Raw genomic sequence first — 24869 nt, 5'->3', positions numbered from 1 at the left:
TGCAATGTTTACCTGAAGATTTTGGGAGTGATTTTCTACTAACGCAATGAAGGGGTATGGTTTGGTAATCACCTGATTCTATGGTACAAAATGAAATAAATACAGAATAAAGTTATAAGGATCCTACTGATAACCACAGCTTTGCTGCAGGATACCAACATTCAGTGTGTAAACATCCACTGAGCAGACTGACTTCACTGCCAGATATTCCTGCCTTGAAGAAGCAGATGAATGGGTTAATAAATATAATTTCTACATTTTTTGCTTTTTCTATAGAGCCAATGAGTACAAAAAGTGACAGAATTAAACCACTCTGGTGACCCAAAGCTTTTCCTTGTCAACCAAATAAGAACCACCACGAGTCAACTGGAAGTTCAACAACTTTTTGCATCTTATTCTCCACACACCACTGTTCAACAAACATAGAGCCCAGTGAGAGTCAGAGAATTTTGTAACTTACCACAGGTGTAGATGACATTAAGATGCTTTTGGATGCCTGGGTAACAAGGATCTCCAAATTCATAGGTGCTGGCATATATGCTGCAGCTTCTTTTCCCGTGACAGCGCTTGATCATGAGCTGCAGAGCAGTAGCTGACTGACACTCTAAAAGGGAAAAACAATACCTATCTGTGAGTATTTGTCCATTCACAACAGAAATTGCCTAAAAATAATTTACCAGTTGCAGACTGTGAGAGTACATACAAGATTTCCATGTTTAAAAGTTTTTATGTTTACATGAGAAAGTGTATCTGACTCTAACACACCTCTAATAAATTGAAAGAACATTGAAGAATCACACACCCATACAAAGAAGGCTGAGAATAAAAGATGTTTCATCTTTGTAACAACCACAAGAGGTGTCTCAAATCCCCCTCTCTGACCCCTGTTGAAGAAAAAGGTGATCAGTGTCTCTGCCTGCTCTTTGATGTTACATTTCTAAATCTGATGAAAATTAGTATGAGGTGTGATAATTATAACATTATCATCTACCATGTAAGCAGAAATATTGTTTTAATTACATTCATTCCATGCAAGTAGAAACATTTTTCATATTAGAAATTTAGAATACGGGAAGTTCCAAAATTGTTTTCCCATATATTTTTCTCTACCAGGTGGTTTTGCCTGTTTTCTTACCTAGGGTGAGAACAATTTGCACAGATAAAGTCCTGAGCTTTTAGGCGCAAGACTGACAGTTTGCTTTCACTGTCCAGCCAGGACCAAGCTGAGGGGGAAGCTTGCAAGGAGACATTTCTTAAACATCAAATCATTGCTAAAAGGAGCAGGACAGCTACAAAGAATGGAATACAAACTCCTTTTGGTCACTAATTACGAGGAAGGGAAATGAAAAATGGACCTCAAAAGGTACTGAATGCTAGAACCAGAATAACAATAAAAGCCATGAGAGACACGGGAAAGCCACAGAAAACCAAGCCTACAGGGTAACATGCCCTTTTTCTCAAATCAAAGGCAGCATTTTATTTCACATGCTGCAAATGACAAAAGAAGAAAACTCCATGTGAACAGTTTCATACTGAATGACCCAAACTTCCTTAGGGGATTTCTGATCCAATGAGTGTCAGAGATTTCACTGGAAACATCTGGCATGCAGCAATCCTGATTCATTGTCTCTTTGCAAATGTCCAGCTAGAGAAACTCAGCAAATCTAAATGCTGCAGAGGATTTCTCGGAGGGTGCCTATTCTTTTTATTTGTTATTGTTCTCACACATAACAGAGAACATCCCACAGCTGTCTGCTTAGGGGCCTTGCCCTCTGGCACAGGAGCATACTGTATCCATGGGGAATTATACATTGCTGGTCCTGTGAGAGGCACAACAAGGCTTTTGCGTCCAGCATCCCCAGAGATGGGCAGCCTTTGGGACCTTCCTCATTTAGGAATATGTGTGCACTAAACTACAGACTCTGCTCTCCACCTTAACAGATCAAACTGATTCTTCAGGTGCCAAAGCTGTAGATTCATCAGACTGAAAATGCTTCTAGGAGTTTCATTTGTCATACACTCTCACACTAACATTGACAGCTTTTTTAGCCTTCACTAGTCATGTCCTGGTATGGATGGCCTCCTTCCTCCCAAGCAGTTCTGAACAGGCCATGATCTCCACCCAAACTGACATTACCAGCAGCATCTGTATCAAGAAACCAAAGAGGGCTAAATTATGGACACCTTTACCCTCTTTGTTTAAGTGATACCCTACACCTTAGAATTATTTTGCCAGCTAGCATTACTCCAAACAGGTAATACAGCCTGAGATATAACAGGGTTATCCTAATAGCCAACTTGCAGAAGGCCCCCACTGTATTTTTGGGGCTTTGAGCAACCTGGTCTAGTGGCAGGTGCTCCTGCCCATGGTAGGGGGACTGGAACAAGATGATCTTTAAGAACCCTTCCAACTCAAACCATTCCAGAATTCTATGAGCTTCTGGACTGCCTGGGAGAGTTATCTCGGCCAAGACAACAAGCCATGGACCACGCTGCAGTTTCACAGTACAGCTCTATTTCCAGTACCTGTGCCACTGATACTACTCAATTACCTGTACACATGTAACCCCAGACACCCAAGTTCTTTGGGCACAGACCAGGCCACCATAGTCACAAACACCCTTAGTGAAGTCCTCAACTCTCCAACGGCCAGGCTGCTCCAGCTCAACCTGCACCAGCCACAATAAACAGAAGAGTAGAAGGAGCTCTCTATGCTTCAATTACAGCTGAAGATGAAAGCCCCTCACATAGAAAATAGGGCATCAAGATTGTAAAAGCCTCTTTTACATGGACTTTTTGCAAACCATAGCATGAAATAATATATTTGGGGAAAACGTCACCTGCTGGCACTGCAGCACATTAACCATCCCATAATTTAGCTGAAAGCAATATCTGGATCCTATCCACTCCAACCTCCTGCCCAAAGAACAGCCAGCTTTGATGTTACATCAGGTTGCTCAGGAATTCACCCAGGCAAGTTTTGAAAATCTCCACAGAGAAATATTTCCCAAACTCCTTGGACACTTGATCCAGGGCTAAGCCCCTCTCCAGGTGAAGAATTTTTTCATTGTGCATAATCAGGTTTCTATTGGTGCAACTCATGTTCATTGCTTTTGGTGTTCATCTGCTGTTTCCTTCTGTGTGTTCCCAAAAAGAATCTTTTGTAGAACCATCTATTCCTTAGTAAAAACCAGAAATAATATCCCACCCAGAGCTTTCTCATCTGAAAACTGAACAACCCTGTATCCCTCAGTATTCCCCCATATGCTGTATGCTCCAAGCCCCTGACCAGCTTGGTGGAGTTCCACTGGACTTGCTGCTCCTTTCCAACATCTCTCCTTACCTGGAGAACCCCAAACCAGACACTTCAGTGTTCTAGTTAAGCTGTAACAAGTCATCCCCAATGTGGTACCACCTATAAATCATGTCCCAGGTCATTACTGAAGATTTCCAGCAATCTCTGACTGCTTTTTTAAGTGGCTGCCAGTGTGACTTCAATACAGCACAGTGGAAGTTTCTTGTAGTGCTCCATTTCCTTGGCTCTTGCTGCAAACAGACATAATTTAGGAAACTTTTACTGTTTTCCCTCACCTCCAGACCCAATGAACACCAGAATCTGGTGAATGCAGAAGTGGCAGAAAGTCATCTGAGGTATCCATGTTACAAGATCCAGCTAAACTCTACAGGAGCAACAGTCTCCCACATGGGAAATTCAAATACTCTTCCCATTTTCCCCATGGAAAGACCTGAGCCATTCTCATGGAAACAGTCATATTTTTCTAGCCCTGAAAAAACAGAAATGCGGTCTAGGCACAAATTCTGACCAAGTGTTCACTTCAAAGACTTCCTTTTGCTCACAACAGGGAATTTTCCCTGGTTTTGCCTCCATGCAATTTCTAAGCAAAAGTGCCTGGTACATTCCCATAAAGGCAGGGCAAGCAGCTTGCAGTGTTTTGAGGGAGGACTACACCAACACTGAAATTAGCTTTGTCTCCCATCTTGGATTTTTTGGTCTGCCAGCATGTTCATCCTCCACATAACACATTGAACTGGAAAATGTAAGAGCAGCAATCACAACCTCCAAATGGGACCATTTTCCATACACACTTCAAAGGGTTTCTGACAAGGAGTTCATTTAGCTGCTTGCCAAAATGTCGTATTCAAGCATCTTTATTCCCTCACTAATGGGCACTGAAGATGTCAATAGTACATCTGAGAGGTGGCTGAGTGATAGATGAGACTACAGCACCTTCATAAATCACAGTCACCACCATGGCATTTGGAGCTCTAGAAGGAACAACACTGTATTTTCTTTTACCCCTGTGTCTTGGGCTTATAAAAACAGTGAATTCACTCCTGTTATGAAGTGTTAGATGTTATGAAGTGCACATAGGTAATTTACCTTCCAAATGTAGATGAGTTCTTGGGGAGCTCATGGAAGTGAAAGCTCCAATTATATTAGTACCTCTTCAGAAGGTGATTCCAGGTCAGAAGTCTTCACCTCCAGGTGCCCATCCTCAGAGCTCAGAGAGGCAGGAAAACAGAGGGATTTTATCCATAAAACATGCACTTATCCTGCCAAAAAGATGCAAGGAAGCCAAGCCCAGCAATGTGGTGGAGCAGATTTGGGCTGTGGTCCCCTTCAGCTGGCCAAATTCATTTTTTCCAGGTCTTCAGAAGTGGGAGACTAGACATGGCACTTATTGTACCAGATGTCATGCTCATTCAGGGCAGCATTACAGTTGGATTAGATGATCTTAAGGTCTTTTCCAACCTTAGTGATCTTATATTCCACAATCTCCTTTCTTCTGCTGCTTGTTTGCTTGCTAAATGCAAATTCCAAATGTTTTATGAGATACCACCCTGGCACCAGTAACAAACAAGTGACTCCGTGTGTCAGAGATGTGGGAAGGACACTCACAAACGCCAACACTGTATCACTAAGTCTGAGGTAAGCACTGCTTAGCAGAGCCAGGCCCCTGCCGAGAACCTCTTAAAGCCAACAAAGCTCAAATCCCATGACACAGCAATAAAAACTGCTTTAAGACCTCATAGATGATAGAGAGCCCTCTAGGAGAGGTTGGGCCAGAGTTACCCTTGGCTTTCATTAGTCTTGGATTGCTTGAGTACACTGCCAGAGAGCACATACGAATCCTGGCTATGGTGAAACTTTCACATGTGAAAGCGTTTAAAAGTATCATCTGTGCTTTTCAAATATGGCATTTTCAGCTAAAACTGGGGCAGTGGGGGAGTGTGATCAGCTCACTTTATTCTCTTTACCTCTGGCCCCAATTTCCAGAAGTTGCACATCCCTCCAGCCTTGCTCCTGGTGCAAGGTGAATTCCCTTTCCCAGGATCACTTCACAAATGCAGACCACTGGCCAGTTGGATTTCACAACCATCAGTCTAAGTCCTCAGTGGGTAATTCACCTCACCAGTAATTCACCTTACTTACTCCATCAGCCCAGCCTCTGTCAGGGTAAAAACCCAAACCAGGACAACAGAGATGATGGAGGATTTTACCAGCTGCAGCTTGCAGACCATGTTGGCTTTAAAACTGGAATTGGTCTCGGTGATGTAATGTCCATATCATCAAGCTCACCACAATGAATGGATTTTAGTCAGTCTAAGGCTGCTTCCCAGCGTGAATACTTCTTTATTACCTCTTCCTGGTAAAAAAATAAAATAAAATAAACTGGAGCCAATGCCTATTAATCATATCCTTAATTTTGGTTACTCAGTGTTACTTGTTTTTCTCCAGTAAGGGTGATACATCCAAATCTGAAATCTGAGCCATGCTTTGCTGCTTTTGATTGCAAAACCTTTCTGGGTTTGAAAGAATGTTTCCAAACTCTTTAATTTTTGCATTTTGGTAACTCTTAAATGCTCTATTGGAGATTGGAGCCTCTTCCAAGGCAGCAACAGATGGATTCACAAACAGATTTAAACCCTGAATTTTGAGAAGGGTGACTAATCCCACAGTGAAGTTGGGCATATTGCAGATGTTCAAGAACATCTGTTTATCTGTTCATGATCAGACTCACCTGGCACAGCCCTGCTGAACCTGCAAAGGTGCGTTCCCGCACAAATGAGACAGGCTGTCCAGAGCAAGCAGGACCACACACAGCTGGTCAGGTGAATCTGTTAGCATGCTGTGAAGTTACCAGGCAAGAGTTTTCCACAGGCTGTCCATGGATCTGGAGAGGCAGCAGGACATGGAGCTAAACCCAATATTAACAGGCACACACTTTAAAAAGAAAGAAAACTGGAGCCTGAGAAAAAACTCCACCCATTCATAAGTGGATGAGTCAGACTCTTGAGTCTGTGTACTTTCAAGAAAAATGGGGCACTCATATTACTTTTTTCAGCCAAGAAAATGTAAGACCTTGAGGTGTCAAAAGGACCAAATGGTTGGCCATAATTAAAGACTTCAGAAAGAGGATCACTGCCTTAAAATACTACTTCCAGCAGTACACATGAAGTAAATGTTTAGGAACTGGAACAGGACTGGTCATAGCTGATCAAGAGACAAATTCTGTGGGATGCTTTGGCTCCGTGTAAAGGCATCAGGAGCAGACCCAAATCTTTAATCTGAAATTAAATAATCAGCAGAACCTTAGCTTTCCTTGCTGTCTTTTGAGGAGCAGGTGAAAGGATCAACTTAAGATAAATTTTCCCGTAAGGGATGTAATTTACAAACAACTGATATCTTGAGGAGGACACTCCTCCCAAGCAGAGGACAGGATTTTTCCCCAAAACAGCCAGCCTGATTTCCTGCTTGAGAACAAAAGAGGAAAGGTTTCTTGCTGGGAGCTATGAATGCGAGAGGACAGAATGAAAGATGGAAGGAGTCAGTTAACTAAGAGGAGAGAAATTTCGTTCCTACAAAGAAAGCTGACAGATGTCTGAATCACTGCTCTGGTTATCCACTTGTCTGCCAAAAGACAAAGCAAATTTCAATGGAATGGCTGGAAGGACACAAGCAGGAAGTAATTCCAATCTTTCAGGTGAGGCAACTGTTTAAATTCCTTCATGTTTTACCTAGGAGTGACTGCTTCAATCTGAAAAAGAACCTCCTTCATAAGCAGGAGGGAAGGAAGCTCTCCTGGTTTTGGGCACTTTCTCATCCATTTTAAAGATGTTCCATTAGCTCTGGTTGATACAAACATCAGCTCCTTCACACAGGGGCAGCTGATAGAGGTGCCTAAGCCTCCGCTTCAGCCAAAATTAGCCATCCAGCAGCCTGTGAAGGATGTCTTCACGGAATATCAATGAGTCAGTCTGCACTCTGTGCAGTACATCAAACCCCAGGCATTCTCAACTAAGCCCATACCCATTAAGTTTGATGTTCTCTTTAAAAGCCAGTGCAGAAGACTGTTAATAAAGATGGATTTTGTCCACTTTCTCTCCCATTTAGCAGCCTGGGGAAATAATTTCTTTATCAGTGTAAAGTTGTCACACAGTTTCAGTTGGGGGCAACTGAAATACACCGGATTTCTCTTCCCTGCCATGGCCCACAAGTCTTGATAGAGAACAAAAGAAGTGAGTTGGGTCTAGATCCACATGACAAGAGGGAGAAAACAAACTACAAATATTTAAGTATCCTTAAGACCAACCAATGTGAAGTTCAGCCAATAGAAACCAAAAACTGCCCTTAAACAAAAAAGGTACAGAAGCAGAAGTATATTTACATACACAGAAGAAGTTCAGGAGCAGGAATCCACTACAATTAAAAGGTGAAGTTCCCTGCTGGTATTTGTAGAATGATAAATGGTCATCATCATATTACAAATAGCAGCAGAGAATTTCAAGTTGATACAGTATATAGAACATATGTCTTGCACAATGTCACTGAACTGGCTACAAAGGAAATCTATATCCAAACATTACAAGAATATGCAGAGAAGGCCAGCTTTACATTAAAAAAGCATGTTTCACACAAAGAGAGAGAAAAATTTGCACTATACAGTTCATAAAACTTTGGAAACTTCTGCAGTAGGTCAGAAAAGAGAAAATTATCTCAAAAGAAACCAATCACATTTAGAGACTGCAGCTGAAGGATTGAGTACAGATTTAATTACAGATCCTATAGTTACATTTAGAAACACTTGGTTTATTAATTTGAACTTAAATCATCTTATCACCCATGGATCTGGAGCCAGAATTCACATAAAATATACGAGCCTCCAGTTTTGCAGGGACTGATTCAGTTTGAAAAGTTGATCAAATTAATAACATTTCTTGGGTTTGGGAGCTGAAGTGAGAATCCAAGGACAGCTTCAAACATGGCTCCAAGAAGTCTTAGAGAACAAAAAAGATTTGCAGTGGCAAATCAGTTAAACAGTTAAATTTTATTGTTTAATTTGCAGCAGAGCAGATCATGGGCTGTAAGACATTCAAGAAAAGAAGCAAAGAAGGTAACAGCTTCAGCATCGCTCAGAAGATATCAGAATAAAGGGATAGTGTCTTCAATGTATCTACTCTCTGTGAAGTCCTTGAGTTCATTTCTCCTTCCTATTCATTACAACACAAAAAAAGTCTTTTACTGAACATGGGGATATTCAACAAGTGCCTAGACCTAGTCTGAAGCAAGGTCTGAACTTCACAAGCTGCAGGACTGGCCCATTTTCTGAAGAGATTACCCAGCTGACACAGCCTGCAAGTCACTTCTTGCCCTTGGTCCCTAAAATAAAGCATGGCATGCCTGCAAACTCCCAGGTTTCACATTACCTTTGTTTCTCAGGCTCTCACTGTGGCAATTTTGCAATATTCTTGAGTGACATCTGAATTAGTTTAAGAGGAACTTTATCAGTTTTGAACAAGTTACACCGGTTTTCATTCAAAGCAATTCCATGGAAACCAACTGAGATGCTACACATTTAAATCTCTTGAACTTTGCCCTCTTATTGTTAGGATTGTATTTTGGGGCTGCTTTTAACTAATAGTTGGGCAATAAGCTACTTTTATGATATCAGCCACTAAAGAAGTTGATATTACTGATACAAATACTTAACTTCTTCAAATACCATCACAGAGCCTGCTAGTGCTATTTAAATTACTAGTTTCAGAATTTTTAATTACAATCACTCTATGGGATCATACTGCACTGTAAACAGCATTTCAAAACCAGCTTGAACCTTGGTTTAGAGAAAGATCTTGTCCAGATTCACATTTGAATGTACTTTTTAATTATTTTTTTAAAATAACTATTGTGTGGATATAAAAACAATTTCATATAAATCATTTTTATGGCTCTATGGAATCCAACAATAGTTGGAGCCTTCTAGAAACAGCTGTAAAGTGATTTTAATTACCTCCTGCTGTTTTGAAACAAAAAGTGAAACACATAAAGTATCTAAAATTGAAGAACAACCTTCTGAAAGCAGGCTTTGTCCCACTTTAACTCAGCATTCTAAATGGGAACTGCATTTCAATTTAAATTTAACAAGGTATGATATGTGAATTAAACAGCAACTGATATTTATTTAGCCTTCAGATTTGGATACTTATGGGTTTTATTACATACAAACAGATTGGCCTCTAAAAACATGTTCTTAATCATGAGCTATACACATAATAAAGTAGTTTCTGCCCTGAATGTAAATGAAGCATACACAGAGTCACACCTACAGCAGGGGTGCTTTGGAAGCCTGGTGTGCTCTGTAGAGAGGAATGGCAGGGTCTGAGCCCCCCAGCTGCTGCTCATCCCCCAGATACCCAGCACTGCAGCTGCTTTAAAGGCGAGACAGGGAAAACAGGATGAAGCATGAGAGTCTTTCAGCCACTTGGATCTGCTGAAGGTCAGCTGTGCTACATGGCATTGTCTGGCCAGCACAGATTTCTGTGGATATCCCATCCCTTCACGCAGTCCCAGCCATCCTCTGCTTCCCCCAGCAGTGCCAGAGGTTACTACTCCTCATTGTCCAGCTCAACACTTTTATTTTTAAGCATTTGACTTAAGACTAAGATTAGAGCACAGCCACAACCTTGTCCTGATGGAAACAGGATGGAAAATGGTCATAGATGGTAAAGCAGAAGAGAGCCAGAAATGCACAGCTGGAGGGGCAGCAGTCTCTTAAAGCCAGCTCTTCTGCTGGCAGGAACATGTACCCTGGAATAGAATGGATTTTTTACTGCATGTAATTCATATTCATTCACATGCTAGATCTGGTCACAGATAAACAAACTAGAAGGGTCCATTATTTATATGATGTAATAAATATTTATATGAGGACTCTGCTTCAAGTCTTATATACATCTCCATTAAGAGAGGGAAATCAAAACAAACTGGGTTGGATCACCTTCTGTCACTGCATTTGAATGAAAAATGCCAGGGAATGAGCACCTAAAGCACAGGCTTATTTGCTGAACTCCTTCCTGTGCTCTTCCATTATCAGATCCCATGAGCCAGAGAGTGCCACTGACCATCTGAGCTTCCTCAGGGACTTGTAAACACATTCATTTTTCCCCTTTACAGGAGCACAGGAGACAACTTGTATGTTAAGTGACAAGGACATTTCAGTCTCAGCAGTCTCAGATTAATCCACACCCCAGGATCCAGAGCAAGGCTGAGGAGCCAGGGTTCCCACGATCTTGCTGCGACTCCAACACCAAACCCAGATTCCTTCTACCCAGGATGAGCCCTTAAATTGCTTTGGCCTTTTTGTATAAATTTTATAAATTGCTTTGGGCTCTGTGTGATGGAGAAAGACAGGGTCCTTGAGAAGGAGTCCTGGATCCTGTGTCAGAAGTCAGCTGAACACGTCCATCTCGCTCCCTGTGGTTCAGGGGGAGAGACACTGTAAAAATGAATAATGTGAACGAGTCAGGTGTCCTGAACATGAGCACAGATATTGCTGCACTAAGCAACAAAAAGGGTAATCATTTTACATCCAAGATCTTCCTCCTCAGCCTCCTAATTAGATCATTATCTTGCACTCAGACACATGTAGAAAAAGACCATTTTTTACATTACTTCTCTCAGAATAAACAAGCCACTTGGAGATGCAGGCAGAGGCAGCTGTAAACAGCAGGAAAAGGGGGCAAAGGGCTCACTTGGCTGAGGGATATTAATGGTTCATTGCTTGTAAATAGCCCTTTCCCCAGAGACCTCTCCATGCTCTGTGTGTGCTCACTGCACATGCTGGCAGCAAAGTGGAGGCTTTATTAAGAGAGTTACAAATAAGGTCAAATTCTTTTAGGAGCTTTTCAGAGTTCCCAAGGCATTCAAGGAGGGCTCCAGTTGTTTGCAGGGGTTTCCCATTACGGTCAGAGACACAAGTTTCAGCATGCTTCCAGTTAAAAGAGGATCCTGACAGATTTTCACTTTAACATGACAGCAATAGGATGGAGTTCTCCACCACAACTTTCTCTTCACAGATGCTAAGCACATTCACATGGACATTACACAAAGAGAAAGCATGTGTCTGGCATGGCATGGCATGTGAAGGGTGGCTTGGGGATCTTTCATCACCCAAAAAGCAGCACAGCAATAGCTGGGTTAAAATGACTGCAACACCAGGATAAGAGACCAGCTGAGCACTTAATGTAGAATCCAGGAAATTCAGGTAGTAGACTTTTTCTCCTCAACACTTCCACAGGAGTACAAGGTCTTGTTTTTCAAGGCAGAAACAACACAAATTGAATAGGTTTACCTTACATATGCAATGCTCTATTAGGCCACCTCTCCTGACCATCTTAGACCTCAGTTCTTAAAAACCTTCACCTGTAGAAGCTGTATATTTCTAAATTCAATCCAAATGTGCATTTTGTCCACAGAAAGAAAAATGGAACAAAATTTTCTGAACAGTTTTTCATTAGGAGAGGAAGAACAGATAATGTTCACTGCTTTTGGGGCAAGCATGACTTCTTCACTCATCAAGTAGCTCAGGCTGCATGGATAAAAATAAACACTGCAAACTTGTGCAGGTCCTACTTCCAGCAAAATGCCCTTTGTCAAGGCTCAGACTTGACAAAAATCATCATACCAATGAAATTCAAAAAAAAATAAATCTCCCATGTACAGAACATAGCTGGGCCCTGCCTAACAGGAACTGGATGTTGCTGCAAAGTCTGATTCACACAGTCATGTTTGTAAGATCAGCTCGTTGTGAATATCTGGGATCAAAGGCTGCCACGGAGCAGCCCTCCCCACACTGCAGGGCTGTGGAAACGTGCAGGCAAATGTTCTCCAGACAGCAGAAACTTTGATTTATAAATTGTGATGTTTCCACCTGCTCCTGAAGGAACAGAGCTGCCTGCTGGGCTAGGCAGGCCCGTGAGAAGAGCAGTTCTGAAGCAGGCTGGGGGACCCTGAGTGCTGCTCCCACAATCACTCCTGACAGCTGGGAGTACAACCTGCTCCTGTCCCTGGAGACAGCAATGGGAGGTTTGCAGTGTGCCATGGGGAAGCACAGTGTGAATGTGCTTTTTGCTGATTTGAGTTGGAGGAGGATCCTACACCAGTTTCTCCTGTGGGGCCAAGAGAAGTGCAAACTACAGCCAGAGCTCACCTTCCCATTCCTGCAGCACTGGAGCTCTGCCCCACTGGGTCAGCTCACACAGGCAGACGAAGGGAAGGCTGTGATAATCAGAGGCTGCCTCATGCCAAGGGGATCCCTGAGCTGTAGCTGAGGAAACCTAAACAACCACTCCCAAACATGACTGAGATTTAAGGGCTGGAGCATGGTGAATTGGCAATGACCATCTGCTCATCCCCAACTTTCTTTTAGTTAAGCTCACTCTGCCCCCACAATTCGCTCAGGATTTCATCATTCAAGGAAACATCAACAGCCATAGTGTGTCTTTCACCCCACACACACAGAGCCCAAATGGCAGGGAAGGCCCAGGGAAGTCACTGCTCCGTGGTGAGTTCCTCACATCTCCTCCCCAGCCCTGCAGGGCATGCAGCCAGCAGACATTCCAGACACCCTTCCCGCCCTCCCTTTGCTCTTATGGATTGGACATACCAACTCCCACAGCACCCCAGGAGCACCAGACCGACTTAAGATACTTGAGACCCCAGCAATTCCAAACATGTGGATATTTGCTCCTGTCCAACAACTTTGTAATTTTTAGCATCTGTTCACAGCTTAAAACCTTGAACTGGTTTTTTAGTGTAAAGTTTCCTCAGCATTCCCACCCCTGACTTGGCATTACATGGCCTGCTCATGTAAGTAATTTCATTTAGGAGCTGACACTTGAGGAAGGCCCTGCCTCATCCCAGCAGCAGACTGAGTGCTGCCCTCTAGGATCTGATTCCTCATTTCCTTGGGCAAACATCCCAATTTGTAGAGCTCACAAGGCCAGTTTGAGAACAGCAGGGCATACAGGTGCTGGAGATCCTATGGCACATGCAGCCCTGCTATCAGATCCCACTGCTTGTTCTCCCTGTTTGTGCCTGCTGTCCCGTTTTCTGGTCCCACATACCCTGCTCTCAGCCAGTATCAGTTTCATGATTTTGCAGCTGGAAAAAGAAGAATAAAACTTTACCCTTTGTGGCTTCACATAGAGTTTTGTTTCATGCTGACATTGAAGAGTGGGTTCCTGTGCTGGTGCCCTGTCACTGGCAAGTGCTGTTCCTGCCCTCTCAGCAAGGACAACAGAGTGGGGTGCTCAGGTCTGCTCCAGAAACCCATCCTGTTTCACTGACTTGGCAAGTTCTCACCCAGCAACCCAATCCCCACAGCACCCAGTGCTCAGACAGCCCATCCCAAACACACACCAAAAAGGCCCAGGCTAACCTGCCACACACATCTGTTTTGGCTTCTGGCAACTGGAGAACTACAGGAGCACATCCAGGAACACTGGTCACCTCAGGACACCCTGCACAACTCAGCTGTGCTACAAGTGCTCAGATTTGCACAGCCACACAAGCAAGACACTCACCATGCTGCACAAATAGCCTGACTGGCCTCACTCCACCTGTGGGTTTCTACTGACACCCATCATCTGAGTATCATATTGCTTACTTGACATGCTTCCATTTGAATAGCATTTAACTCCTTAAGGGCACAGGATCAGCAGCTGTGAAGCCAAAGACCCTCAGATACAGCAGAACAGATCCCAGCACAGGCAATAGCAGCAGATCAAGGTTCCCTGTGCAGTCTCCTCTGCAGCCTTTCCCTCTCTGGAGGCAATTCCTTTGGGAAACCTGTTAATTCCCTCTCAGCTCTGCAGAGAAGAATTATGACAAATGCTGAGCACAGGATTTTGTACTGTGACTGTTGCTTTCTCTACCACAGCCTAAAATATTCAGTCATTTCACATCAGCTCAAGTTCCAGTGAACGTTTTTCAATTATTTATGTTTAACTCATGACTGTATGAGACTCTGATAGCCTGAGAGTAAAGAAGGTACTTGAAGGTACTGTAAGCCAACCATAACATGATGAGACTTTAAAACTTGCTTTTTGAATTTAATTTAACTTCAGTAAAAGTTTAAATGCAATGTCAAGACTTCAGTGGCTGCAGATGGTACATGACATCCCCAGATAATATGTTCCTCCAAATTACAGGCAGAGGCTCAGTGGATGAACCACCACGAAGACAGAAAATTGATAAGAAATTCAAGCACCTTCAATCATACAATCAGATGAATCTGTGAAAAGCCTGTGGCCTGGCTGTGGAACTCAGCTAGGACAAATAGCTGCACCTCAGTTTGGTGCTCATGATGAAGCTCACTGCTGGTTGACAAGGTACCACACATCAGGAGCACCACCATGCCAAGTTCCATCTCCCTTTTCTGACCGGGGTCTGTGCCAGCTCTGCTGTGATGACAATAAATGAAATCACCCTGCCCACATCAATGTGTCATCAAGCCATTCCCCTGCTTACCAATCATGGGCACTCCTAGGTTTTGGTAAGGGCACTCCAGGCTGCCTCCTTGTGTCCTCCCAAAGATAGCAGAGTAAATGGCTATCACCATGCTCTTCTTACAGCTCAGCCTCAGCTTGTCATCTTCACAGGCTACTTTACTCTTGTATTCATCTGGAAGCAAACAAACACTTCATTACTCAGCTGATCCAGGGTGGGCTCAGGGGTACACCTCAGCTCCCAGCACAGCCTCAGCACAACCCCAGCCTTAGCACTGCGCTTGCTACCGGAGCACTGATCTCTCCCATTACATAATCCCTATCAACACATTTAAAAATGTATTTTAACCCAGCATAGGTCAGTTCTGTTAAATAGCCTACATTTTCGTTTTGCAGACAGATAAGTGAAGAGGCATGGCATTTGAGCGTTTTCTACATGATAATATGGCATGGGAAGGTAAAAGCCCATCTTTAGGAACCAATCTCATCCATGAAGCAGCTCTTTATGTGCCAGGCATTTATTCTATATCACAGCAGCTCAAATGCAAACATAATCATGCTCCATGGCTTTTTTTTCACAGCAGTTCTTCCATGGCAGATTCAATAGAAGCTATACTAAATTTAATTGTTGTGGAAGCTGTTCCTGCCTGTTGTGAACACAGATATGCAGAAGCTTGTCCCCAAATCCTTCTTGAAATGGGCACTCTTGCTCTTGTAAAGGTGGTACACACAGAACAATCACTCAGTTTACATCTCTCAAGGACACTGGATGGTCATTTCCTAAGAAATCACATGTCATTCCCTTGTCTTTATCATTTGGATTATGAGAACCTCTAGAGGTCCCAACCTAGAACAGGCCCTTCCCATGTGTGCCTCCCAATATACCACAGAAAACAAAAACTGTTTTGAAAAGCTGAGTTTTTAAAGCAAGACACACATCTGAAAGAAAGAGGCTAAGACAATGCAAGTGGCATAAAGAGACTAAAATAACTGAAGAGACTTGTCTATGGACACCCCAGGCAACTCAGGACACAGTCTGAAATACAACCTCAACTTCCCCAGCCTCTGTACAGTGACCTTTCACTTCCTTGTGTTACTTACCATTTGAAATGTAGCCACAACAGCATCCACATTGCTAAATGGGAAGGGTTTGTGCCCATGGTAAAATCCCAGGCATGATCAGTCATTTCCTCTTGAATGCTTCCACTTGTGCAAGGTCAAAGCGGGGCCATAGAGCACATGAGCATCATCCAGTGCCTGGGGCTGCCCCTGGCCCTGTGTCCCTTACTGGCATGATTTTTTCCTTCTTTTACACGGTTCTCCGTGTCTAATATCACACACATACACGCATATATATCTATATATATATATATATAGATATCTATGTAAATATATATATTTTAAAAATATATATATATGAGAACTTATGCAAAGTTCATATGCATAAAACTACTCAGCAACTGAAAACAGTAGCTAATAATTTGTTTATAAGTTAATATTTAAGTCTTTAGACCATGCACTATTTTTTACTGTATTATAACTCTAGGTTCAAGAATCATTTTTGCTTATTAGAGATCAAGGGTGATCTTTCCAAGCTGAATCATAGAATTTAGGTTGGAGAACTTTTCAGGAGGTCATCTGGTTAAATACATGTCCAAAGAAGGGCTAATTTCTACCTTACATTAGATTTTTTCAGAAGAAGCTGTGTGGAGAAAACATGTATTATACCAAAACAGAGGCATACTGATTTAAAAGAAACATCTGAGAACAAAATGACTTTTCATGCTCAGCTTGAAAATTCCTACTTGAAGTCAAAAAAAAGCCTCCTCAAAATAGCCAATTACCTGGTGATGAGGGCATCAACTGGAATGTGAAAACCCTGTTCTGAACCTTCAGTCCAGCTGAGAAGCTTGACCTTGGACCCTATTCCAGTACATCATTTTCCTTCACACTCCGCAGCCTTTTTACAAAAATCTCTGAACATTTCTAGTTTTATCCTGCTGCAGAGAAACTTTCAAACCTCTAAAATATTTAGTGAATGTGAAAACACTTTCTGATCCACCTCTCTAGATGAAGACACAATTAAGGCCTCACTCTTTCATGGGAGAGTCTATGCAAAGAGCAGACATCCCTCAGCAGCAGCTACAGGGAAAAACCCACAACGACTGAGTTGTGGGGGCTGGAATCAGAAATTGAAGTTTGCACCTTCAGAGTAAGTAAAGAGACAGAAACCTCATACACCTGTGAAGAATTAATGGTGGACTTGATAGTGTCAGGTTAATTGTTGGACTTGATGATTTTAGAGGGCTTTTCTAATCCAAATAGTTCTATTTTTCTACGTCCATTTTATCTATGTAGGTATTTCATCCAAAATCACCATGAAAGCATCTGAAAGATACTGAACACACCAAGGGGTTTTCATCTTCACCTATGATTGTCTCCCACAGGAACTTTGTTTCTTCTGTGAGGGAAATGAAATAAAAGCTTTAACCTTCCTATACAGTAGAAAACTTAACAGAGTATAATAAAACTTTATCCATTTAACAGAATTTATTTGTTCCTTAAGGAAAAAACACGGATTCAAGCTAAAAGCACAAAGACACAAATTCTCCAATAAGACAAGTTAAACATAATTTATGTTAAACCACTGTCACAGAAAAGAATACTTGTGTCTGGCTGAAGTGGGTGAAAAATGAAATAGGTGATTAAGTTTAGAAAAATAATAATTTTTAAGTCTCTAATGAGAGGGTCCACTGTAAATGTCTCATTTCTTACAGGCACTAACTCAATTTCCTCTTTCAATTTGGTTATTACTAGCTACATCTCCCAATTAACAAGTATAACTGCTTAACCACACATCCTGTGGTCTCATTTAAGGTCATTAGAATATTTATTAAATTCTGCTGACCATTCAAAGCCAGGGCTTGACATTTGGAAACTTGCTTGGGATTTAAAAACAGAATATTTCATTGAGCACAGTAAACTCTGGGATGGACAGACATTCACACCTTTGTTGAAGATCTGTCCAGCAGTCATGAGACAATGAACAACAGCTTGCTCCAGTTCCTAAAGGGGCTACAAGGAAGCTGGAGAAGGACTTTTCACAAGGACAAAGTAGTGAAAGGACAGGGGGAATGGCCTTAAGGTGGAAGAAGGCAGGTTTATGTTGGATGTTAGAAATAAATTATTTACTCTGAGGGTCGTGAGGGACTGGAACTGAGAAGCTGTGCCTGCCCTATCCCTGGAAGTGTTCAAGGCCAGGCTAGATAGGGCTGTGAGCAACCTGGGATAGTGGAAGGTGTCTCTGATGATAGCAAGTGAGTTGGAATGAGATAGTCTTTCAAGTGCTTTCCAACCCAAACTGTTCTGTGATTCCATGATCCTATGAACAACAAAACACTGCCTCTCACACTCACAGCTCTGACCCTCATAGCTGCTCTTGGAAGTCATGTTCAGGGCTTATGGGGAAAGCTGCCTGATGGAAAGCTCAAGAAATCAGGCTGGGAGGTGAATCCAAGTGCAGATTCCTTGGGAACAAGGGGGGCACATGGGTGATGTGTTCCTGGCATGCTGCAGTGTGGAATAAGAGGGTTGTGCCACCCAAAACAGGTATCACCTCCCAGTCACTGAATTCTGCCCCAGGAAACACCTCCTGGAGCTGCCAGTTGCAAGGCTCTGGCTGAGCCCACACTGGCTAGGGTTGCAGTTGCCTGGGCAGGCACAGAGAGAATACACTGCTTTGTTAAAAGGAAAAAAAGAAAGCATGAAATGCACAGTAGCACTTCACTCTCCCAGAAGATTCTCTTAAGCTTGACCACTGGAAAACAGGGAGTCTCCATGTTTCTGGGCAACCTGATAGAAATGTGCATAAACAGATAGGAAGTGATGCAAGGGAGGAATACAAGTCCCTGAAAGTATTTCGTACTTCATAGCATTGTCACCTCCATTTTAGCCAGGATGAACCCAAGTCAGACACACTCACGCTCTCAGGCACTGGATGACAGTAAGGATTGATATTTTAAAAATACAGAGCTAAGCATCATCCCTATATTTACTGGTACTTCACTCCATGATAGCCTTACATAAATATTGAAAAGAAGCGAGGCAGCGTAAGTGACATAAGAGAGCTGGGACTGGGAACAAAAATGTATTTTTCTCTCTCACTCTCCCAAGCAGAACTGGCCTCCTACAGATCACTCACAATCTGTTCCTAAGCCTGCTCTAACTGTTACAGTCTGGATATAATTCAGGCCAAATGCAAACATTTGTATTAGTGGGTTTCATGTTTCACCCTGAAAAATTAAACACGCTTAAATGGCCTCGGAAAGGTGGCAGTGATATTCAGCAAATGGCTTACTCCACTCTAATCCCCCATGCAGTCATTTGTAGGGCAACAGAGATTTACCATGATTAAGATATTTGCTAAGGATAATATCCCTTTTATTACTGCCTGGTTTCAGAGACACTGGCTTAAATATAACTCGGTAGAGAGAACCCAAGGAGGGAACAGCTGCAGGCTTTTCTAGACACGTTTTTAAAGGTCATTATTTGACACAATTGTAACTTAGCTCAGACAATTACAGGGAAACAATTATAAATGTTTCTAATAGAAAAATGGTCTCTCTCAAACAGTAAAGTCAATAAGAAGACCTTTAGTAATTATTGGATGTGTACAATAATATTAACCTGTATGACCATCAGCAATTACATTTTGCCAGTATCTTAAGAATGCTTTCCCTTATAGCTCACAAGAATTTTCTGAATTATCTTGATTTGGAATCTCAAAACTAAATGTCAATTGCCTCAATCTCTGCGAGACCTTAGACACAAAACCTCCTAAAGATATTTTGCTTCTAACAAAATGATGAAATCCATCTATGCCAGAGGTTCACCTTGCCTAAAATTATATTTTTGAATAGAACTTGTAGGAAAAATTATGGAATTTGCTATTCCAAGTATTCATACTTCACTTAATCAGTGCATAATAGCTGACCCGATTTCCCAGATCAAAGAGCTGGAAATACATGTAAAGAGAAATCTGTTTTCTTCACAAAATCCTAAAGGATCTAAATCTTAGAATTGAGGATCTGAGCAAAGTGAATTTTTAGGAAACAGAGATACTTTTCCCCAATTCTTTATCAGGTCAGGATCGTTTCCCATAGAAGACTTTCTTATATAGGTTATTATATAGGTTATAACTGTTAAATTAACATGACTGCATCCAAGATGTCACTTCAGAACCAAACTGGACATCATCTTAGCCAGTAATTTCTCTTTAACCCAATTTTTGCCTCACTCACATTCATCCCAGCTTTGTTATATGTTCCTCTTCATGCCACCCAAAAGAAAGAACATTTCTTGCCTTGAAACTCATAACTCTTCACTATATCCACCCATTCCACCATCACCTAATTCCCTTCAGCTGACAAAGGACTACATTTAACTACTGGATGGTAGTTTGTGCTGGTCTGTGAAAAAGGACATAGGGAGAATTCTCTTCTAGCCACTCTCTCCACAAATAATGATGGGCACACCTCTGTGTCACTCTTCCCTCCTCCAGCTCCTACTGCACCTCTCAGGCATGGATTGATTGTAAAGTGGAACAGCTGAGATGCAAAGTGGAATACACAACCTTTTAGCCACCAGTTAAAATTCAACAAATTTTTATGGACACTGGAAACCATCCCCAAATAATAAAGATGGTGATAACGCATGTGGTGAGATTTTGGTGATTTCAGCACATCTGGGCAGAACACTTACATTGCAAAGCCACCACAGCAATTTTTTTGTGTCAGCCTAAAGAGAGAAGCCAAAGCAAGGGTTAACCATGGAAATTTGAACTTTTTTCTGTGAACATTGTCACTCCAGACCAAAATTCACTGAGTCACTGTGGACATAAAGAACCTCTGGAGAATATCTGGGTCAATCCTCATGTTCAGACCAGAGTAAACTGGAGCAGTAGGTGGCTGAAGGCCATATCCATTCAAGTTTTTACCATCTGCAAGGATTGAGACTTCGCAACTTCCTTGGGCAAGTTGTTCCATCAATCCTGTTAGTCATGTGAGAGATGAGTATAGTGAGAACCTGCTTACATCTCTTCCATGGGAAGTGGAAAAATGAGTTTCAAAGACCATAAACCTAGGATAAACACCTTTAAGCAGCATCCTTGAGTAAGAGTGCTGTGCACAGGACTGCCCATGAACAACTCATCCTGGAGATACCCATCCAGTGCCCCTCCTAGTAACCTGTGACCCCTGTTTTTATATTTTCTTTTTCTCCACAATCAGCTAATTTCCAGTAACTTTTGTAAAACATAGAGAATAATTTTAGGGTTAAGTAGAACTAAGTCCATCCCAAAACTAAAATAAGGGAGTGCATCTCAAAGCAGTGAGAGAAAAAGTGCCTTGGACAGCATTCACTGCTATGACACCCTGCAGAGAAGAAAAAGTTGTATTAAAGAGTATTTTTCAGTCAATGCATCACTTCAAAGCTTTTCCCCATGCTTCTATTCCTATGTTATATATTTACTTATTTTTCATTTGAAGAAAGCATTTATTATTACAGTATTTCATCCTTTTTTGAGCTTTGAAAGATATAAGCAGGTTCTGGCCTTCAAGACCCTGACTGCAAATCATAGATTCATAGGTTCATAAAATGGTTTGGCTTGGAAGGGACCTCAAAGATCATCCCATTCCAACTCCCTGTCATGGGCAGGGACACCTTCCACTGTCCCAAGATGCTCCAAGCTCCATCCAACCTGGCCTTGAACACTTTGAAGAATGGGGCAGCCACATCTTCTCAGGGAAACCTGTGCAGTGTCTCGACACACTCAGTGTGAAGGATTTTCTCCTAATATCCAATCTGAATTTACCCTCCTTTAAAGAGTAGATTTAGATACGTGGTTTAAAGCCATTCCCCCTCATCTTTTCAGGGGACAGTCAACAAAGGTCAGAAGTTTCTCCCAGTGACAAAAAGCCTACTATTTAGACCAGTTCACATTGCTGTGGCTCCTTTCTTTTCTGTTTTCTTCTAATTTTACTTATGATATGCACTTCATATCCTGATTTCCAGAGCTTCCTCCAATTCCATGTGACCCTGCTACTAATGAGAACTTTCTGTTCATATCAGGATTTTAATAAATCCATATCAATCCAGTGAGCATTCCCTTAGGCAGGGCTGGATGGAGAAAACCTTTTCAGGACAAAAAAGTCTCCAGAGTCCTGGAGTACAGCCCTCACTATCACTCCCCCACAAGCATTTTACTGTGGGCTACCTGGTGACTCCTTCATTTCAAAGGAATCTAAAAAGGATTTTACCTTTAATTTGGAGCACTAAAAAAGTCAGTGTCACAAATTCATATATTTGCATGCAAATATCTTTTAACATTATTTCAGTTCAATTTTCCCTTGAGAAAATTTTTGTGAAGATGGTGTCATATAATTTTTAAGAACGGAAGTTCACCACCCTCGGTAGCCTGGCGTGCACCACTTACTTCTACAGGAGAGAATCTGAAACTCTGAAAGATACAATTCAGATGACAGTCCAGAATTATATTAAACAGGCAGCCTGCCAACTTCAAAAGTACCCTGAAAACTCAAGAGTGCGAAGTTGTGGAGGTCTGAAACCCTTTCGACAAGTAAGAAGATTGTTCTTTGCAAATGACCTTGTCAGATTCCCTTAAAATTACACTCGTGATGCACCTATCCAATTTGCAGTGTTTAAAAGGCTCCTCTCCCCACTGTCACTTTCATTATTCTGAGGTAGTTGTCCTTTTATATTCTGCTGTGAAAAGGCTGGCAGTGCTGCAAATTAACTGCTACACTTCATTTCCAAAGCAGAGTTCAGATGCACCTAGTTGCACTTTCCTGTTGGACAAAGAGAGGTATATGGTTATCTGAGGGAAAAAAAAAAAAGGAAAAAATCAAAATATGTTCACTAGATATACATAGGAGTTAAAAATACACCTGGGAGCCCAGGACAAATTTAATTCTCTTCCTATTTCTTCCATTACTGAAATTGGGCTGATTTTCTGAAGCAGCTCTGGCTTACTGGTGCTTTGCTGCCTAAGCCTCTGCCTCACCATTTGTCTGCTTCCAAAGACCTGCTGGCCGAGGTTCAGTGAGATTTGACAGAAACATCAAGGTGACAAATGTAGTGAAGTCCCTCTACATTTTTTTAAGAACTGGTAGCCAATTTCAGAAGAGAGCCAAACCAGTGCCAAAGCTGGTTGTATTCATTGCACTGTCCCACCAGTCAACCAGCATGGATTTATGACCTGTAAAGCAGCCAACTAATAAACTGTAAACTGTAAACTTGGCCAGCTATCATGGACTTAAATCAGGACAAGCAACGCTATAGGAGGCAACATGGGAAACACAGCCAATATTTTGTACTCCAACAAAAAGATGAGAGAGATGCAACAAGGAAAAGTAGCTTAAAGATATATAAGGAAAAAGACTTAATTAGCACCACTGCTCATAGCTGTTTTGTTCTGCTCTTCCAGTGATTGTATAAATCTGGAGTAATGCTGCTAAAGTTATTATTAAAATTGCTGAAAGGGACAACGCAGTCTTATATCATTAAAATAGTCTTCTACAGACATTAAAATAATGGCAATAATAATTCTGACACAAGAACATTAAAAGGACACCTGATTGATATTTTTACATATAACCCACTGGGTTGCCTAGAGAATACAATATGGGAAAATGAGGTCTACTAGATTAAAAGCCAATTCACTACTGTCCTAAATAATTAACTACACAGTATTCCCTCAACGGATTTGCCCAAGAAATAAAAAAGAATGTAGCTGAGAGAAATACAGTAACCAAATTTCCAAAATTCATCATGGATGCTTTAGAGGTCCCAGTTTGCAGATACATGAATAGGTGACAACCTCCACTGCCTTTGAAGTAGTCAGAAAAATCAGTGTGCAAGTTAGAAGAGCTTGATACACCATTAGTATGATAAAACATTGAAGCTATCAGGAGATACCTGTTTTAAAAAATGTGTAGTCAATTTGCAAACCAACTGTAGGACAGATATTGAAAAAATAATGAGGAAATGCACAGTAATGGAAAGAGTTTATAACCATGACAATACCCCAGAGATTTACTCTTCTCTGCCTTTTTTCTTTTTTTTTTTTTTTTTTTGCCTTTTTTTCCCCCTAAAAGACATTTATTTGAGGAGAACAATTGGTCCATATTTTCAGTCTTGAATTAGTCCATATATAGGACATCCTGCAGGAGTGCTGTATAAATTTACTTCTCTGTTCTGTGAGTCCTACACTCACAGTTTAATCTGTGAGTGTAGGACTCACAGACCCAAACTTCCACAGAAGTTAACTTTTGCAGCATCGCAGTTTTTTTAGAATATGGTTTCTGGAGCAAGTTGTTCACATCAGTTCTTCACCAGTGCACCAGAAAATTCTGAAATCTGTCATTCAGAGCTTGCAAACCTCTACCATAGTAGAACTCTGTTGGGATTTAGACTTATGGGCTCTGTTTTCACAACTTGGTTTCCCTGTGTTCCGGTTAATCGCCCCAAGAACACTCCTGGGTCGCTCCAAGGACACTCCTGGGTCTCCTGAGAAGACTCCCTGATCACTTTGCCCCTGCCAGCAGCCAAAGCCATTTCTGACACCTGCAGGACCAGCCACCACACAGCCTCTGCCCTCAGCACAGAAAGGCACCACAGGTGCCACAGTGCCCAAGGATGGGCTGGATCTCCTGAGGAACACAGGGAGCTCCTCCTGGCACTGCTGTGGACTCACCTATCCCAGCACTGAAAGTCTAACCCTTCCTTTTCCTTCACTTGAAATTCATGGCTTAGAAAAGGGTATTGTTATCCCTGGTTTGTTGGGGTTTTTTCCCCAACCCACAGAAAACTTAAATGACAATGGACAAAGAGGATCTGTAAAAGTCACAGTTCTGGTATTTATACAATTTAGGCAGATTTCAGAATCTGTCTTTTTTAGTGGTTCACATCTGGACACTGGAGACCTGATCCAGCAAAGGGAATCCTTATATCTACATAGCAGGAAACACCACAGTTTTCAC

At 41.8% G+C, this 24869-nt stretch overlaps 1 protein-coding gene across 2 annotated transcripts in view; it reads right to left on the bottom strand.

Moving 5' to 3' along the window:
* The window catches only part of EVA1A (eva-1 homolog A, regulator of programmed cell death), a 204635-nt gene that overhangs the window by 105450 nt on the left and 74316 nt on the right, over window positions 1-24869 (bottom strand). For both annotated transcript variants that reach the window (XM_063150943.1, XM_063150944.1), the window contains exons 4-5: window positions 14834-14986; window positions 461-604 (exon numbers count right to left, since the gene is read on the bottom strand). In XM_063150943.1, coding sequence (XP_063007013.1) covers window positions 461-604; window positions 14834-14986 — 297 coding nt within the window. The remainder of the gene's footprint in view (window positions 1-460; window positions 605-14833; window positions 14987-24869) is intronic.

Source organism: Melospiza melodia, chromosome 3 (assembly GCF_035770615.1).
Source record: "Melospiza melodia melodia isolate bMelMel2 chromosome 3, bMelMel2.pri, whole genome shotgun sequence".
Classification (NCBI taxonomy): domain Eukaryota; kingdom Metazoa; phylum Chordata; class Aves; order Passeriformes; family Passerellidae; genus Melospiza; species Melospiza melodia.
This window is presented reverse-complemented; position numbering and strand designations above follow the sequence as displayed.